General features: G+C 30.7%; 1 protein-coding gene across 1 annotated transcript; it reads left to right on the top strand.

The window, feature by feature from the left end:
- The first annotated feature begins 12,236 nt into the window (after positions 1-12,236).
- On the top strand, positions 12,237-14,327 carry LOC112285529 (uncharacterized). The gene is made up of 4 exons (XM_024526822.3): positions 12,237-12,523; positions 12,789-13,180; positions 13,345-13,822; positions 13,927-14,327. The coding sequence occupies exons 1-4, from the start codon at positions 12,454-12,456 to the stop codon at positions 14,016-14,018; spliced, it is 1,032 nt and encodes a 343-aa protein (XP_024382590.1). The 5' UTR covers positions 12,237-12,453; the 3' UTR covers positions 14,019-14,327.
- The last annotated feature ends 6,430 nt before the right edge of the window (positions 14,328-20,757 follow it).

Raw genomic sequence — 20,757 nt, 5'->3', positions numbered from 1 at the left:
CAAGAAAAATACAGTTAGTGAAAATGTTAATGCAAGCAGACATATTATGCCCAATTTGTACCTGTATGAGACAACACTCAGTTTGTAGGGAAAATGAGTGTGGTACTACCACACAAGCTTGTCAGTTGTTCCTTACAGTTTCCCTTGTTTATAAATATGGGGACGGTTTCCGAGGCTTGAATCATATGTGTTGACCTAAACCTAACCTACTACCATTCCAAATAAAATTATTTCTCAGCATATTTGTTGGGCTGCTTAAGATTATATGTAATCATTAACCAAGCAATCTTTTATTTTGTTCAGTTCTTTAAAATAGTTTAGGCAATGTTGGTTGAGATACATTGAGTGATTCATGCTGATTATTAAGAAACTATTTTTAAAATGAAAAAACTTACAAAAAATAGATGCCACAATGTTGCCTCTGATACCTATCTCCTACTCAATTGCAAGTTCTGTACTTAAAGCTCATGCTTGTTGATTTTTTTAGCCTATAGCATTCTAAAAAATGACACATTTTAACTATGAAGAGTAAGTCAAGAGCATGTCAAAACTTACTCTTTATAAGCAAAATGCCACATGTAGATTAAAAAGAAATTGTCAATATATATTCAATGAAATCTTTTTAGACATTTCTAACATGAAATACTCTATATCATTTTTCTTCCTAATTTTGCAACTTATACTTTATTGATTATATTATTTATAATATCCTATACTAATTCAAATCTTTGAGACAAGTTCTCTCTAAAATGCCATCTTTGATATATTAATTGCCAAAGCTTTTAATCATTGCTACTAACTTAGCTATTTTAAAAAGGCACACCAATTTTATTTTTTTGACAATTTTGGCATCTTCTTGCAATTTTTTCACTTGTAAGTAATTTAACTTACAATTGGTTCATCTTAATTCTTTAATTATCTTAGTAGCATGATTGGCCTTTTGTTACAAAGTTTCTATCTTTGGTGACTATCCATCAAAGGCCTTTTAGGATACATATACTTGATTTCTTGTAACAAATATTAGCTTGTTTAAAGCCAAATTCTATAGCAATTCCTAGTTTTTTTTTTTTACTCATCTTGAGCATCTTTTAGTGGAACAAAATTATTTCTTTCTTTCACTCTACTATCTTTCTAGCTTCATATTAGTCCACTTTTAGAATTCCTCTCTTAATTGGTAGTTGGTCTAGAAGAGCTCTTTCTCTAACCCTTCGATCTTTTGGATCTATTCTTCTATTACTTCTTTTTCTACCACAACCTTTTCTATTCCTTCAACAATGGCTGCAAATTCTAATGTAGCCTTTTGAAAGATATATATATATATATATATTTTTTTTTTTTTGATTTTTTTTTTGATTTTAGCTTTATCTCTATATGTTGCTAATTCTCTTTGACAAACTTTAATGATCTACTATGCCTATTTGTCAATTTACTTCTCTATTTCTTTTTTTTTTTTTTTAATCTTTTTTAATAAAATTAACATTCTTTTTGGCATTCTCTTGATATGAAGCCACTATCCAAATCACTCTTTTTGCTAACTTAAACTCAGGAAGCCATATTAGCTTATTGGTTTGGTCTAAATTAGATCTTAAGACAAACTTCATTCTATCTTGGACTATTATAATGGCAGTAAGGTCTACCTTAGGTTTTTATTCTAATGTTAGTAAGTAGATGTAACCATCTTGTTCTATCTCTATTAAAGACTTTTCTTCCAAAAAGATCATTTGTATATTGATATTTTTTTCTTTGAACTTTGCACTTAGTTTCTCATTCTGAGTTTGGAAGATATCTAGGATCTCTTTTGTATCAAATCCAATACAATTTCTACCATTTTTTTTATTTTTTTTATTTTTATTTTTATTTTTATTTATTTTTTTCTCTCCAAACTTGTTATTTTTGGACTTCTAATTAAACCTCTCTCTTATGGATTTCATCAATAAATGATTCCAAAAACATTCAAAGCCTTAATAAGATTATTCATGGATTTAAGGCATTGTGTCATTCTTAGTAGTAACAAGTCTTTATTTTTGTAGTAATTATTGACACTATCATTTTTTTCTATTATTATTTTTATTGTTATTTTTATGATTTTTGTTATTATTTTTACTAATAACTATATTATTTTTGATGCTACTTTGTATAATTTTATTTCCTTAGTAATTATAACTTCTTATAATAAATTTTTCTATAATTGGATAAGTTAGAAGATGAATTGGAATATTACAAAAAAGAGTGAAAATTGATGGATAGGTTTGTGATGATAGTTGCTCTTAAAAAATATCTTTTTGGTAAAAAAAAAAAAAAAAAAAAAAATGTTAAATTTATTCAATACTAAGTCTAATTTCAAAATTTTAGACATTTTAATATTAAATATCCAAGTTAAGTTGTTTTTAGTGAACTTGTACTAATCATTTTAAAATGAAATCACTACATATATATATATATATATATATATATATATATATATATCTATCTATATATATATATATATATATATATATATATATATATCTATCTATATATATATATATATATATATATATATATATATATATATCTATCTATATATATATATATATATATATATATATATATATTTTTGTGATAATTACTTGACCAATCTTAGATTATTCAAGTTGTTGTCTTTAATGAGAATCTTTCAACAAGAATCCTTTAATAATACATACCATTTCATATATTTTTATCTTTTCAAAAACCTCAAATTAATTTTCAATGTATTATATTTCTATATTCAAGTATTGCAACTTTTGATTTGACTCAACTCATCTTTGTTTATTAAGAACAATGCAAACAATGTGTTTTATTGATGCATCATTTTTTTTCTAATTTACTTTCTTTAGTTGTTTATCAGAGTATTCATCATATTCTTCAAGAGTGATATTGATCAATCCTTTGATCTCTTTCATAATTTTCATCCATCTACTTCAACTTGTAAGTTGCTTATCTCAAGCTTTTTATAGCATAATATGCTTCAAGATTGTAATTCCTTGCCTAAGCTTAATTTAAATAAGGTGCTTTACTAAATATTACATTCAATCACCATCTTGACCTACTAACTATTGGTGCACATTATTCTAATAATCTTGCTTTAGACACTGCTAATATGCCACTAATGCTAATATTTTCTATAAATATATTTAAAAAAGAAAAAATAAGCTATTAAATTCTTTATATAATATATTTTGAACAGTATATGGTTTGAAAGACTTTCAAAGTGTTTCTTCATAAGAATGTGCATCATTTTTAAAGACACATTATATTATAGCTTATAGGAAAATATTATTAATTTATTTTTAATCAAAATTACTTCAAAGTACAAAATAACTAAAGAGCATATAAACTGCAAAACATTCAATAAAAAAATACTAGCAATATATTTATTAATTAAGATGTCAAAGATTAAAGCTAACAAATCATAACCATAATAGGATAGAATAGATAATAATATGTAATTTAGATAGTATAACCAAGATTAATACAAGGATCAAACTTCTTTTAATGTTAGAGTATTTTGCTCAATAGTTGGCCACTACATTATAACTACATCTTAATAAGATGTTGTTTAGTAGTATACTTGCATAAAAAACTATGTATACATGTTTGTAAGTAAAATGATTATTTGAAAATTGAATTTAATAATGGTAATACCTTGTAATTTGTCATAGTCAAATTCACCATAGTAGTGAGACTTACAAGCCAAGTTTCTTCAAACCTTAAGACAAAAGATATTTTTTATAATAAAAATTTGCTTTACTATTAAGACATAACAAAATCATCCTAATCACAATTTTAGGTGATTAAGTATGATTAAATTTATATTAACAATAAAACAAATAAAGTGAGTCAATTTGCATAAGTCAACCTAGAAGAGCAACAAGACATTACTTACCTATTGTATAAGACATTTTATTTACAAATAATAATATTATGCTATAATGAAATTTTATACATAAATTTAAATAATATATTTATTCATTGAGTTTTTAATGAAAATATTGTTATTTTCTTTTTTGATTTTAGAAAGTAGAGTTATTTTTTCATGAACTAGTATGAGTCACATATAATAATATACAAGGCAAGCATGCTTCAAAAAAAAAGTACATTGATTACTTTCTCAAGAAGTACTACATTAATAAAGATATATTTATATCAGCAATAACTATTTTGGTTATATATTCTTTAAGAAGTTAAAAAAGAGTGTTATTTTAAAATTATATTTAAGACTTTAATATCATTTTTAATAATTTAAAAAATAAAAAATAAAAAATAATTGAATTAATCTAAGATATTCAGTTCTTATAACAATAAAAGATTTATTTATTTTAAGACTTATAATCTATGTGTTCTTTAAATTAATTTTACCTAGTTTATTTATTGAATAATACTCATCTTATGTCATTGTTTTTCCTATGCTTAAAAAAGTCTAGTTAAAATATATTTTATAATTAGAGTTAATTTTTTTTTATAATTTGAGTTAATTTTTTTTTATAACATAATATCAACTTCTTGGTTTATAGAAATTATTTAACACATTACTTGAAGTTTAACTATTGTCAATTACTTTTTTACAACCACAAAATTATTACAATTATTTTAATAAAAATTATGGCTTAAAGTCTAATAGCAAAGATTAAACCAAAATTAAACTTAATAATAGTATTCATCTATACTTTATATGTTTAATTTTCTTCAAACTAATTTTAATTAACATTGAGCAACTAATTCTTGTTATCATATATAGAAGTAAATTCATGTATCATAACACAAATCATATCATGTATCATAGATACACTATACAAGAGACCAAACAAAAAGTTGAATAGAAGAGTTTAACAAGAAAACTAACAAGAACTTGATTGAATCATATGAATACAAGATCAATATCAAGAAAAGTGAACTAGAGCTCCAAAAAATATGTTGTCAAGATTAAGGATACTTTCAACCTTAACTCGAATATACACTAGGTATTAGAAAGCTTTTCAAGAATTTCCATGTTTCTTGAAGAAAAAATAATTTTAAAAAGCTTCTTAGATAATTTTTTTAATCTCATTAAAATTTTCTAAAATATATTAGAATATTCTAAGAAACTTTTTAAAATCTTTTAAAATATTATATTAAAATATTTTAAAATATTTTGAATCTTTTTAAAATCTAATAGAATATTTTAAGAATATTTTTAAAATCTTCTTGTTGAATGCTTGTAATATCACTTTTCTTTCTAATTTTGAGTTCTACAAGGAGCATTGGTTTTATATTTGCAATAAATTGACCAAAGCTCAAGCATCATCTTCAAGGTTTTTTTTTTTTGAATTGATTATAGCATAGGTGTTTCTTCCCTCAAAAAGGTTCAACTTCATCTTGAAGATGGTCTTGCAAAAGATAGAAAAGTTAGAACAATTGATTTGGTGGCAATAATAAAGAAAGCTCTAACTCTGACTCTACTTTAAGATTTATGATTTAAAAATTCTTTGAATACTTTTCAACTTAATATATTAGATCATAAACTAAATATACTAAATTCTAAAGTTATTATAAGAAATACCTGTTTTTTATTATATATAATATTTTAATAATAGCTTTATAAAGAATTCATCTTAAAATAGGTTTAGATTTTTGAAAATAGTATCAATGAAACTCTTATATCTTTTGTGATGCATTAAGTAGATTTTTTACTTATTGATATTGTAGCCATGCCAATGAATAAAATATTCCAACTTGCCTCTTTTTTGCCAAGAATTAAGGATATTTTCTACCTCATATTCTATATGATTATCTATTTCAATGCAAGGCGGTGATGGTTGTATTCTTTCTAGAATAATTGATTTTGAATAGCCATCTAAGAAAGAAACATAAAAGATTAAATGTACTTTCATAGATGTATGTAGTTCCAATCAATATTCTATTGGATTGATTTGCTTTTGAATATAAAATGGCTCCAATCTTTAATAGACTAAATTATTGTAAAGTCAATTGATCTTGATATTTTATTAAAGAAGCCATACTTTATTTTGAACTTAAAAAAGTAGGAGGTTCTTTTTTAAATTTTTCTGAAGATGCTTTGTAAGAATCTTGAGCTACTTGTAAATAGAGCTTCAAAGTTTTCTAGTACTATGACAATTATTTTGTAAGAAATTTAGTTGCTCTATTTTTATCCTTTGATGTACTTAACAAATCAAACTTCAAATGGTAATTATAATTGGTATAAAATGGTGTTTGTTGAGTCAATGCATGAAGAGTATTATTATAAGCAAACTCCATTAAAGGTAAATATAAGGTCCAATCATCTTATTGATAGTTGATAGTACATCACAAATATTGCTCCAAAACTTGATTGACTCATTTTTTTTGATCATCAATTTCAAAGATAGAAGATAGAAAAAAGTTTGATATTTACTTTCAATATTTAAAAAAAAGATTTTCAAAAATTTGATATAAATTGAGGTCGTTGATCAAAAATGATATCATTAGATAAGCCATGATATTACTATATATTATCAAAAAGAGCCTCGCTATTTCTTCTCCAAAAATTATCTTTTTATACTAAACAAAATATATCATCTTTATAAGTTGATCCAAAATAATATAAATAGCATCAAATATAGTTGATGGCAATAGATCAATGATAAAATCTATTGATATTGAAGACTATCATTGCTTCAAAATTGGAAGTGGTTGTAGAAGTCTATAAAGATGATATTCCAAATTCTTGGATTTTGAATAGATGTTGCACAAGAAGACAAAGTCCTTTACTGTCTTTCACATTTGAAGCCACTAAAAATCTCAAGAAATATGTTCTAATATTTTGTTAAATCTAAAATATTGTGCAGCTAGAAAATCATGTTAAGATTAAAAAATACAAAGTCACATTGGTCCTTTTGGAATATATAAACAATCTTCAAAATACAAAAGAACTTCTATAAATTTAAACTTATCATTATCAAGGTACTACTTGATATAATATACTAATGAGTCTTTAGGTGATGTTACATGAATTTATCTAAAAAAAATTGAATTAATAGATATAACCATAGAAATAGCATAAAGATAAAATTGTTATAATTTCAAGAGAGTGGTATATTATTGATCGAATGTTACTTTTGTGACCTTTGGAATAAGATATGATCTCTTCAATAAAGCATCTAATAGTCCTTATTACTTTCCTAGTCGATATATAATTATAAAATTAAAATAAGATAATAACATATTTCAATAAACTTAGAGATAATTTGAGCTTACATGAAATACTCTAAGTTTTTGTAATCTATACATAAAATTATAGGATGTATAGTACTTTCCAGCAAGTGATATCATTCTTAGAAAGGATCTACAATTCCAAGAAGTTATTTATTATGAATTTTATAATTGATCTTTACAATTAAAAACTTTTTAGAATAGAAAAAAACTACAAAGAGCTTTTTATCTTTTCTCATTTGTGATATTATAGCTCCTAATACAAAGTCAGAAGTATCAATCTCCAAATAAAAAGCCTCTATGAAATTTGGATGCATTAAGATTGGAATTGTAATAAAAACTACCTTTAAATCTTAAAAAGCCTTTGGTGCTTGAGATCTCCATTCCAATTTGTCTTTGGATGTCAATTAAGTGAAAAGAGCAACAACTAGGAAGTAATTCTTGATAAATATCTAATAAAATTAGCAAATCTAAAGAAACATTATACATCTTATAGTATCTTTAAAGCTGTCCACTCTATTACAACTTGAACTTTCTTTCGATCCATCAATAAGCCTTCATTGGATATAATATATCCAAGAAAATCCACTTTTGACTGATAGAATATATATATTTTTAATTTGGCATATAATCATATATCTTATAATTTTTACAAGACTAATCTTATATATTCTTTTATGTTTTTGAAGAATATTGGAGTAAATTAAGATATCATGAAGATAACAAATAACAAACCTATCTAAAAATTCTCAAAAAACATCATTCATTAAATGTCAAAATATAACTAGAGCATTTGTCATTCAAAAAGGCATGAAATTATATTCAAAATGTCCAAAATGATATCTTCTATTCATCTCATTCTTTAATCTACATCAAATTTTATGCTCTATGAAGATCTATTTTAATGTACATCTTGGCTTAATCAAGTTGTTCTATAAGCCATGATATCAATGATAATGGATAACAATTCTTTACCAATATTTTATTGAAGTTGCAATAATTATCACACATTTATAAAGGTCCATTTTTTTTTCTTCACAAAAAGTATTGATGTATTTGCTAGAAATTTGAAATATTGAATAAAGTTCTTTACAAGATTTTTACCAATATAATCCTTCAATACCAAAAGCTTGTTCTATGATAGATTTTAAATTGGACCAAATAGTCGTTAAGCCCCTTCTTAAAGATTGATGGCACAATCATATGGTCAATGCTTTGGAAATATGTTACTATTGTTCTTTTTAAAGATATCTTGAAACTCCTTATATTAATGTAGAATAGCTACAAGTAATTTTTCTTCTTTACAAGCTAGAGTTGCATAAATGACAAATGATATTTTCTTCTTAATTGTCTTTATAAAAGCCCTTGCTTCAAGAAATTAAAGCTTTGTTGTTAATGACTTCTTGATAAGTTTTATTCAAAAAAAGTCTATAGAAAATTCAACCTTATGAAACCTCCAATCTATAAATGGATTATATCTTTCTAACCATAAAAGTCCTAAAATGATAAGATTAGACAAGATTCTAATAATATTGAATACTATTTTTTTTACTATGACCCTTAAATAATATTTCTAGCAATATAGTCTTATGAGTAACATTGCTTGAAGATAAAGGTCAACCATCTATTACTTCTACATATACAAATTTTGATTTTTGTATTAAAAGAATTTTATGAAGTTTAAAAAAAAAAAATCGTTTAAAAGGAAAGCAAATGCTCTTGAATCTAATAAGGTATTTGTTTAAAGTTTCTGTAGGATAAAAAATAAAAGTATAATAAAATAATAAGCAAATTAGGTAGAGAGAAAGACCTTCATGAATTTGAGGTGTTGAAATGTCCAACTGCATAGTTTCTATTATAGGTAGGTTTCTTTGTTTTTCTAAGCAATCAACAATTTCTAGATTTGTGACCTTCTCTAATAAAATATAAGCATAGGTCTTATTAAAATTAATACTTCTTTTTCTTTGATATAAAAGATTCAAACCGTACTATATCAATTTGCATATCTTTAGTTCTAGAGTGTGGAAGTAATATATTTATTGAAGCAATAGAGTACAAATTTCTAGTGTATTGTTTTGTCAAAGTTCATGAACATTGATCTTGATGGCATTGAAATAATCAATTATCACACTTCATAGCTTGATTGATAGCTTCATTGAATATTTGGAGATCAAGTAGTGATAGTAATAGATCTTTTATATCATCTCTTAGTCTCCAATAAAATTGGCTTATAAGAGCTTGTTTATTCCAATTAATGTCACAAGCCAATTACTTAAAATCAAATATATAACTTGATGCAGGGCATGACCTTTGACATAATGAATGAATCTTTGTTGTTGCCTATCGGGCCTTGCCATATTCTCCAAATGCTTTTAAGAAAACTTCAAAGTTAATCAAGATTGGAGATTTCTTTTCAAGTAAAAGAGCAAACCAAAGTAAGGCTTGTCTTATGAGTAAGGTTCGAACTAAACCAACTTGCAATTCTTTGTTGGATAGTGCTCATGATGTAGAAATATTACTAATCAAATTTGATTAATAAATCCTTGAAACTTCAAGTATATGCTATCAAATTTTTCTAAAAGATTAATCCAAGATGCCTTATATTATTGAAAAGGTGATTTTTTTTGAAGTATAGGTACCATTGCCTCCTTGAACGTAAAAGCTTGAAAAAGTGGTTGCATTATAAGCTAACCTGCTCTAAGTCTTACACTACCATAAAACCTTGCAAAAAATTCTTCAATTTCAATAGTTCTATGAGCTAAAGCATTCAGTGTGTTCATAATAACATCTAACTTAGACTCAAAAGACCCAATCATGTTAACATTTTTACCTCTAGCCATTCTTAAAATTAAAAAAAATTAAATTAAAAAAACAAACAATACCAATTTACAAGAGGGTATTCCACAACCTCTAAAGTGCTTAGATGCCTTAAAGAAGAGGAGTAGTCTACTCTCTAATAAAAAGGATTAACCTCTAGTATTGATAAGAAGGTAATTTCAACAAACTGTTATAAATATATTATATAAAAGACAAAATAAGAAATTGAATGGGAGAAATTTAGCAAGAAAGCTAACAAGAAGTAGATTAAACCAAATGAATATAAGATCAACATCAAGAAAAGTTAGCTAGAGCTCAATAGATGTGTTGTTGAGACTAAGGATTCCCTCAACTTCGGCTCTCATATATATTAGGTATTATAAAGTATTTTAGGAAGTTTCCATATTACTTGAAGATAAAGCAATCCTAAGAAGCTTCTCAAAAAACTTCTTTAAACTTTTTAGAACTTTCTAGAATCAGTTGAAATATTCTAAGAATTTTTTAAAACCTTTTAAAAATCTTTTAAGAATCTAATAGAATATTTTAAAAATACTTTTATGAAATGACTGTAACATAGCCTTAATTCCAATATATACTAAATAGTAGGATGTTTTTCAAGAAGTTTCTATATTGCCTGAAGACAAAGCAACTCTAAAAAGCTTCTTGAGCGTTTTTACGTTGCTTGAAAATAAAGCAACCTTAAAAAGCTTCTTGAGAAGTTCCAATATTCTTTGAAAATGAAGCAACTTTAGAAAGCTTTTTAAATAACTTCATTAATCTTCTTTGAACATTTAAGAATTTGCTAAAATATTTTAAGAATCTTTTAAAAACTTTTAGAATATTTTAGATACATTTTAAAAATTTTCTATTAGAATGTTCTGAAAAACTTTTGATTTTTTTTTTAAATCTAATAGAATATTCTTAAAATCTTTTTATTCGATATTTCTAACATCATGTGGAATTTTTCAAACTAAATCTCTATATTGAGTTACAATCATATAAAATACTTTTCATTCACTAATCTATGTAACTCATGATAAAAGCAAAAGAAAGACAAATTATATTAAAAAAAAAATGACAACTTCAATAAAAAAGAATTAATTCAACTTATATACAAATTTTAATCAATAATAAAATAAATTGCCTTGTCTTTGAAAATTCATATTTATATAGTAACCTCATTCAAAGTCTAACATTATTGTATAAATGTCTAGTTGATGATCATATTATTATAAAAATGAATTGCAGCAAAAATACACTACAACAACATGTTTAGAACAACCATTCATTAAACACCAAACAAATACTCCCACTTTCAATTTAAACTTCAATACTAAAATTAAATAATATATATCTTCTTCTTTACTTTCTCTCTCTCACTCTCTCTCTCTCTCTCTATATATATATATATAAATATTCATACATACATACACACATCAACTAAAATAGCAAGAATGATTATTAAAAGCTCTCAATTAAGAAAGAGATTTTCATTAACTGCAAACAATGCACACATACCATCATCCTTTAAAACAACATTTCATTGTTGTTTAACAAACGTAGGAACACTAAAGGATGCCTTACCAAATTAGATGAGGATGAAGACATGATGATTGGGAACAAGATATTTCCATAAGAATGGGTACAAACCCAACGTTGTTGAACCTCCAACACATGCAAGTAACTCAGGCAGGTCATAACTAATAGCGAAGCCAGCAAGCTTGCGAAGAAGCGAACGAAGCAGGGCCCCATGGAATCGAGGACAAGGCCGCCCCCCCTCCCCAACAAAACCGAAAGGATAGCAAAGCTGACGTGGAGGAGTCAGCATTCCCGCCTGGGCCTGGTGGGTGCTACAGAGGGGGGCATGTGGGAATGGATGAAGATTGCTGGACGGGAAAAAGTAGGGGCATTTTCTGTCCATCGCAGCGTTCATGTATCCGGTGCCAGCAGGGCCTGCTCGATGCTTGTTTGCAAGGCGGCGACAGCTGGCAAGTCCACGGGGGGCATTCCGGTTCGGACAGGAGTGGCTGACATGGCAAGGGCGGCACTGCAACACAAAGCAACGCAGGCAACGGTCATCCAAATGGAATGCGATCATTCTCGTTCCATCCTGCGGCAACGGCTCCCTGCCAGGATTTCAAACTTTCAAATGGAAAATGTGAGACACTACAAAGCAATGTCCACCGGATGTCGCTGTGTAGCACAGCATCTTCAGCCCCGCATCCCGTGATCATTTCCTGGCTGCAGAGCGTTCCTTCTCCTCCCTTTGCTTACTCCGCCATCCAGGTCCCTCTCGCTGTGATTGAGCTTCTATCGCTCCCGCACTGAGCTGTTGGGGTGCGAGACCTTGTGTGTTGCTGGCGTGGATTTGCCGTTCGACTTCGGAATTAGGTTTTGCTGGGTGCCGGGGTATCACCTGATCTGACAATGGAGGGCAGGAGGATGAGCACCCGGAGCCGCCGTGCCAGTCCTCTCCCCGTGTCTCCCATCAAGCAAGGTCTTGCGAGAATCCCTGCTTCTGATGAGATTGTATGAGTGGCCCGGACGTTGAGGTCGGTGAGGGTGTGTGGTAGAGTCGAGGTTCTGAAGAGGACAGGGCAGTTGAGTCATGGGGCTCCCTTGACGCAGCAATGCCCTGGGGCTTGCGGGCCTTGAGATCGGTTTTGTGTAGCCTCTTGTCTGAAGCGCATTGTTCGTCTGGTTTGTTGGTGGGACTGGGTTCCTCCTGTTGACATGTGGTGAGCTGTCGCACTGGTTTGCAGCTCTGATGGCCAATGTTATGGCAGCGGGGAAGGGCACTGGAAAGAATAGCACGCGCAAGGTGCTGGCAGACAAGACGAACGCAACTCCCGTCGCTGGGCTGGTTCCCGTGAAGTCGGGCAAGAAGGCCTCAGCTGCCTCGAAGAAGGGAGAGAGCACCCCGTGTGGCAAGATGCGTCCACTGGAGCAGGCAGAAACGCCAGTGATGCGCGGCGAGGATTTGCTTCGTTCTCTGGTACACAGCAATCTTGCAATGATTCAGACTCCATCCAATGGCGTCTCGAGTCAGAGTCCCCAAGCTGACACACCCCAGTTCCGCGTTTCGACCGTGTCGGCACATGTGGGCATCCAGGAGGCGGAGGCTGCCGCGGAGCTCTCTACAGCATCCGAGCAGGTGAGCACGTCGGGCCATGGTTCTAGGATTTCATTATGGAGGGCTCGTGTGAGCAGAGATGTGTGCATGAATGAGCTAGGTCCGTGTATGTGCTCTGCATTCGTGGGTGGCGATCTTCTGGTGCCCCGCACGCTGGTGTTTACGGGTGGTGGTGTGGTGAGCAGGCCGAGGTCATCGACTCTTCTCCCCAAAATGGAGTTGCCTCCGTGTCAGAGAGGCTGTCATCAGCCTGGGTAGGACAGGATGTTGACGACGTGACCGAAGAAGCTGGGGATGATGCATCTGACTCGGACTGCTCCGTGGTGGTTAACGTGAGTTCACCCGGCGTGAGCCAGCACTTGGCTGCATCTCCTGCGCCTTCAACCGTTCATCCGACGACCCCTGAAACTGCCGACTTCAAGTGGCAGCGAAGGGAATTTGTGAAGGTGAAAGAAGCTGAAGAGAGCTTCGACTACTACGAGGGTGATGATTGCGAAGAACGTGAGGAGTATGACGATGAGGAGTACGAACAGGTGGATTGTGACGATATCTGTTACGGGGTTAGTCGCATCAAGGTCGCCGAGGGCCTTCCCGAGCACAAGGGGCGACACATCCGTTTCAATTACAACAGCGACGACGAGGTTGACATCGAGGAGGTTGACGGTACGAGACAGGTTTCTTCACTTTGTCTGGAGTTGTGTGGCATGGTGATTGAGGTGAAATTGACTGGCATGATCTGAACTGGACGCGGGTCGTTGTGTTTGCAGTGCTGCGTCTGAGAGGGCTGCCAACACCAAGGGGGAAGCACCTTCGGTTCCCCGAAGACGAGGACGTCCCCTCACCTCAAGGGGGTTTGTAGAGGCATCAGCATTGACAATGGAGCGCGATGTACATGTTCACGAATTCAGTGTAGCGTTTAGTGACACCATGACGTGCTCAGCATTCGCTGACCAGCCATACTGTCATCCAGAGAGAGAGAGAGAGCGAGCGAGCGAGTGGTCAGTTTTGCGACGACACTGGAGCCAGTGCAACCGTGTGTAGCTCTTGTGGCATTACGACGGCACATGCCCCGGTCCTCTTAGAACAAACTTGAAGTGTAATTATGCACCTCATTTCGGTATATACATTGTTGGTATCTGCAACCAACTGAAAAGCATATTGGTATCTCCATACTGCGTCAGAACTTGCAATGCGGAGTATTTTTGAACGAAACCCCTGTCCACCGATGTAGTCTCTCGGAGTGACAAACCTTGGGCATATGTCCCACATCAAGTACATTTCAGGCTTTCTACAACACTGGTCAGACATACCCTTGCAAACGCAGTTATGAAGAACCTTCCGAGTTCCCTTCTAAATCGATTTTGCTACTGCTCAATAGCAGAAAGTCCAGAATGAGCGTTCAAATAACCAGCGCCAGACCAGATTTGAAATGTCTAGAAAGGGAGGACAATATGAGCTAGAAAAAGGAATTGGCCCACTGCTATAGCCGGCAATTGATAGAAAATCTTCTTACTTTGCATATAACAACTCAATTGCCAACGAAGTAGGTAGAATGAAAATATAGAATTGCTGAATGGAAGTCGTTGCAGTCAATAGTATCCACTTCGGAAGTGTCCCAGTTTGTTGAGCTCAAAATGGACGCGATATAGTCGCTTATTCCATTATTGAAATTTCTGTTCAAAAAATTCGCTCAAAAACTTCTGTTACGTCCTTCCTTACTTTAATAAGAATAAACTACAAACTGTTCATTTCAGAATTCATTTCTTTATTTCTTTATGGGAATTTATCTAATCCTTGGTTGCATTAAAGACAGAAGAATGTTAAAATACCTCAGTCTTTTATGAAATTGATTCATCTATTCTAACTATCATAAAAATAAAATAAACTTATGATTTATTTTTCCACAATTGGACCCAGAAGCAATGAATATCAACCACAGTCATCATGATTATCACATTCTTCATCATGGTTAGGTTGATTTAGTAAAAACTTGGGTCTATTTAACATTTTCTTAAAGATATTTTATGAAAATATATGATTTACATTTTGTACTCTTTGTAGTTATTAATAAACAATAAACATAATATTTATTAGTAATCAGATTATACCAAAATATCTTGCATATTTGATATTAAGATTGTTAAAAAAAATAGTATAAAATATTTTATAAAAATTTATAAAATATTTAATTAAACTAAATCTTAATGCCATAAAAGGTTCAAATTTTGATTTTTTCATGGCTTTATACTATTTATTTGTAAAAACTACAAATACACCTCATGACAAAGTGCATAAAAAAAATAATTATCTACCAATCGTTGTAAGAATAAAATAAATAAGAAAAAATAGGAATACATGTAAAGTCAACATTGTGTCTATGAAGTTTTTTAAAAACTTCTCTAAAAGATATTATGAAATTAATTTACTTTTATCTATTTCTACCTAATCATATAGGTAGTTATTGAAGTAAATACGTATGTTCATGATATTGTTTTCCTTTGTATCAGTCACCGAAGTATTGCTTATAATTGTAGAAACACCACTTTTTAATAAACTACTAACAAGTTTTGCTTGAGATTTTAGAAGATTACTTATGGCAACAATCTCATCCACTAGATTGGATATCTCATGGAAAGTCTTGCTATATAAATGAGACAAAGTAAAAAGACATTATGTTAAAAACAATAAAATTGGATTGAATTCTATACAAAAATAATAACTTAAAAACCACATAAACATTGACATAAGTTGGTACAATGGCAAGAAGCTCGAACTAGAGCATCCGGAGGTACATAACCAAAAGATAATTCTCCTTGCTAAAGGTAAGACCTGTTGGGGATTATGTGTGCTCAACTCTCTGTCTGATACCCGGTTAGGATGAGATTGATGTCCAGTTATTACCCTGAGTTGTACAAGCCTTGTATAAAGAGATTTGCGAATGAATAAAAGATTTGAGTTCTGTGTTGCACTAAGATGGTATCAGAGCGGCAGTGAGGAAGAAAGTGAGCAATGCTCCTTAAGTAGATCAAGCTCCATTTTGTAAGATGTACTCAAAGACATCTATTTTCTTAGTAGAGGGATAAGAGTTGAGACAAATTTGTTAGAACAAGAGACAGAAAAAAGCTTAGGAAAAATTGAGCTTTTAGAGCCTTGGTTAAAAGATTTACAAATGAATAAAAGATTAGAGTTTTGGATTATATTATAATGAACAATGGCAAGTTTTATTTAACTCAAATTTACAAAAACTCTTGTAATGAAACTAGAAGGTCCAATGAAAAGATGCTTAAAGCTATTCTGAGCAATCTATGTATTCCAACTTGCCACATCAATCTAATCTTAGCCAAAAATTTGCTCAAAAACTTTCTATATCAAATTACAGAACTTGTAAGAACATGATATTTTGCTTCAATAGTAGATAAAATAATAGCAGGTTGCAATTTTCTTGTCCAATCAATAAGTGCTCTTCCAAATTTGTGTAGAATACTTGAAGTAGATTTTTTGGTATTTATATTTCTAGCAAAATTAGCATCTACAAAAGTATGTAGAGAATCTTTTATGTCTTTTTTCTACTTCAAATAGAATTTTCTATAATCCAAAGAGCCCTTTAAGTATTTTAGGATATGTTTGGCTGCTTTCAAGTGTGGCTCCTCAGATTCAAATCAAAATCTAACTAGATTATTAATTGCAAAGCTTATATCAAACTTGATGTTTGTTACCTAAAGCAAACATCTAATTATTTCTTGATAGAGCCTTTTGTTACATTATAGAATTTGCATATTTTTTTTTAGAACTAATCCAAGATCCATAAGAGTTTTGATTGGAGCACAAGATTCTATTCAAAATTACTTCAATAGTTGTTTCAAATAATTCTTATGATAGAGCAAGCACCCATCTTTTGTTTGTCAAATTTTAGCTCTTAAATAAAGCTAAGTTAGTCTAAGATTTGATATCTCAAAAGACTTTATAAGATAAATTTTAATTCTTTCAATTTCAACTTTCTCATTACTTATAATCAATAAATCATCTACATAGAGCAATACTACAACATATTTTCTATCATGTATGTGAAGACATATGTTTGAATCTACTTGGATTTTAGTTAATTTTAAGTCTTTGAATTACTCATCAATTCTAGGATACCAAGCTTTTAGCTTTTGCTTAAGTCTATATAGCATTTTATTTACTTTAAAAACTTTTTTACTATTATTCTTTCTTTCAAATTCTTAAGGTACATGTATGTAAACTTCTATCAAAACTCCATTTTAGAATATTGTTTTGACATCTAATTTGTAAATTTTTAAATTTTTGCTTCCAACTAAAGCTAATACTATATAAATAGTGGCTCAATAAACTATTGGTGCAAAAGTGTCATAAAAATCTATTCTAAAGACTTATTCAAACCTTCGTGCAACAATTCTAGCCTTCAATTTTTGAATGTTTTCTTTTGAATCCTTTTTAGTTTGGTAGATTGATTTAGAACTTATGGCTTCTTTTCTATTAGGCAATATTACATATTTATAAGTATTGTTTTAATAATAGATTTTTTTTCTTATTGCATAGTATCAATCCAACCTTTGTTTTTAATTACTTCATCATAATTTATAGGATTATTAGTTATTTCTATGACATAAGTATAAAAGTTCCTCAACATGACAAAAGGTGTTCTTTCTCTTTGTCAAACTTGATGTTCCTCAAATTATCAGTTAATTTCTACCTCTTCTAATTTTGCTCTATTATCATTTTTAGGTGTGATTCCAGCATTGGCTTTTGTTGGACCATGGTTGATAAGATACACTGCTCCATTAACTGCCTCTAGCCACAAACAGCTTAAGACTTTATTGACATGCATTATGGTACACAATTTTTTTCAATTATAGCCCTATTTCTTCTTTGAGTAATTCCATTGTGTTGTGGTGTCTTTGCTTGTATAAATTGTCTAGATATTCAATTTTTTTCTAAAATTCCAAAAATTCTATTGATAAAAATTTTCCTCATCTATCAATGCATAATATTTGGATGCTTTCTTGCTTTCAATTTTGAACTTTTCTTTGAAAATTCTCAATTTCTAAAAAGTTTTTGACTTTTTAGTTGGAAAGTATATCCATGTCTTTCTTGAATAATCATCAATAAAGATCAGTATATATTTTGTCCCTCCTAATGAAGCATGTGGCATTGGACTTATTAGGTCACAATAAATTAATTTAAGAATTCCTTGAAAAACCTTTTAAGAGTTAGTTTACATGCAAGGCAATCTTTACATACTTCTTGATACAAATAAAGAAGAGGTAATCCCTTGATTCTATTTGACTTTGATAAGTGGGTCAAACCTCTAAAAGATAAATGACCAAATTATTTGTGCCAAAGTTTGGCTTTATTGTCTAATGCTATTGTGTTCACTTCATGTTGAAACTGAAATTTGTACAAGCCATTGCCTTTTTCCTGAACTCCAGTGGCTAATATTGATCTTTTTTTCATATTGCTCAAGAGCCAGCTCCTGTTTTTGAAAAACACCATAACTCCATCATCAGTAAGTGCCTCTACTGAAATAAGATACTTAGTAATAGATGGCACATACAGAACATTTGAAAGTTTTATTTTTCCATCAACAATTTTTACCAAGGTGGATCTAACACCTTGAACATTGTGTCCTCCTCCTGCATCAATAATTTGATTCTTTCCATATCCTATTTTAATATCCTGTAAGATATTTCTCTCTTTGGTCATATGTACAGATACACTAGAGTCTAGAAACCAATTCTGATTATCAAGTGACTTAGTGATTTTAGCTAGAGAGGCTTCTAACTCATCCACTTCTTCCTTGTTTTTAGCAATGTTCAATTGCTTGTCAGGTGAATTCTTGTTGTCTGGATAGTTTCTTGATATATATCCAGGTCAACCACATCCATAACAATAAAATTGATTTCTCCTTCGGCCTCTTGAAGAATAACCTCTGCCTCTACCTTGACCTCTTGTCGATGATTCTCCTCTCATTTGCCCTTTGCTACGCTGGTAATTGGTCCTTATTCTTCTTCCATAAGCATTGCTTGATGAATAAGCTACATATAATACTTTCTTATCAGGTTCAACTCCTAATTGATGAGAGAATTGTTGAACATTGTGTACTTCAGTGAGCAACTTGGCGCATAATTTGTCAAAGCTTGGTATAACCTCGATATTATAAAAGGTTGTGACTGAACTTTCGTAACTCCCCAGTAAACCCTGCACCATCAATTGAAACATAGTAATGTTAGATACCAGTTCCTCCATTCTTGCCATCTTTCTTCTGAGTTCCTTTGCATTTTTGATATACTCTTACATTGATCCACCTTCCTTCTTACTCATGCTATGAATTTGTGATGAAACTAATAGAATTTGCAAGGGATCTTCTGATTCAAACAGCTGCTTCAATTTTGCCCATGCATTTGCAGCAACATCAAGTTTAGCAATATCGTGAATGATATCATCTTTAATAGAACTGATGATAGCATCTATAACTGTCGCCTTGTCCTCTGCTAGCATACTCTCGCTCACATTGGTCTGATTCCCTACAGTAGTAAGAGATTGTCTAGGTACAATTTTGTTCTCTGTAATCTCCCAGAGTTTTTCCTTTCTCAGTAAAGCCTCAATTTTATTTACCAATCTCTGTAATTCTCATCCCTTGCCAGTTTGATGGCCTCCCTCAGAGAGATATTCTAATTTACAGGTTGCGTGGCCATTTCTTCTCTCCTAGTTCTCTCAACAGCTATGTTATCTCGCTCTAAAAGCTCAATTTTTCCTAAGCTTTTTTCTGTCTCTTGTTCTAACAAATTTGTCTCAACTCTTATCCCTCTACTAAGAAAATAGATGTCTTTGAGTACATCTTACAAAATGGAGCTTGATCTACTTAAGGAGCATTGCTCACTTTCTTCCTCACTGCCGCTCTGATACCATCTTAGTGCAACACAGAACTCAAATCTTTTATTCATTCGCAAATCTCTTTATACAAGGCTTGTACAACTCAGGGTAATAACTGGACATCAATCTCATCCTAACCGGGTATCAGACAGAGAGTTGAGCACACATAATCCCCAACAGGTCTTACCTTTAGCAAGGAGAATTATCTTTTGGTTATGTACCTCCGGATGCTCTAGTTCGAGCTTCTTGCCATTGTACCAACTTATGTCAATGTTTATGTGGTTTTTAAGTTATTATTTTTGTATAGAATTCAATCCAATTTTATTGTTTTTAACATAATGTCTTTTTACTTTGTCTCATTTATATAGCAAGACTTTCCATGAGATATCCAATCTAGTGGATGAGATTGTTGCCATAAGTAATCTTCTAAAATCTCAAGCAAAACTTGTTAGTAGTTTATTAAAAAGTGGTGTTTCTACAATTATAAGCAATACTTCGGTGACTGATACAAAGGAAAACAATATCATGAACATACGTATTTACTTCAATAACTACCTATATGATTAGGTAGAAATAGATAAAAGTAAATTAATTTCATAATATCTTTTAGAGAAGTTTTTAAAAAACTTCATAGACACAATGTTGACTTTACATGTATTCCTATTTTTTCTTATTTATTTTATTCTTACAACGATTGGTAGATA

Source organism: Physcomitrium patens, chromosome 1 (assembly GCF_059467195.1).
Source record: "Physcomitrium patens ecotype Gransden chromosome 1, ASM5946719v1, whole genome shotgun sequence".
Lineage (NCBI taxonomy): Eukaryota > Viridiplantae > Streptophyta > Bryopsida > Funariales > Funariaceae > Physcomitrium > Physcomitrium patens.
The sequence above is the reverse complement of the archived record's forward strand: the minus strand, read 5'-3'. Positions and strand labels throughout refer to the sequence as shown.

Coding starts and splice junctions, on each gene's coding strand:
- LOC112285529 (XM_024526822.3), top strand. CDS start 12,454: ATGGAGGGCAGGAGGATGAGCACCCGGAGCCGCCGTGCCAGTCCTCTC. Junction 12,524..12,788: donor CGTGTCTCCCATCAAGCAAG/GTCTTGCGAGAA, acceptor ACTGGTTTGCAG/CTCTGATGGCCAATGTTATG. Junction 13,823..13,926: donor TGACATCGAGGAGGTTGACG/GTACGAGACAGG, acceptor TTGTGTTTGCAG/TGCTGCGTCTGAGAGGGCTG.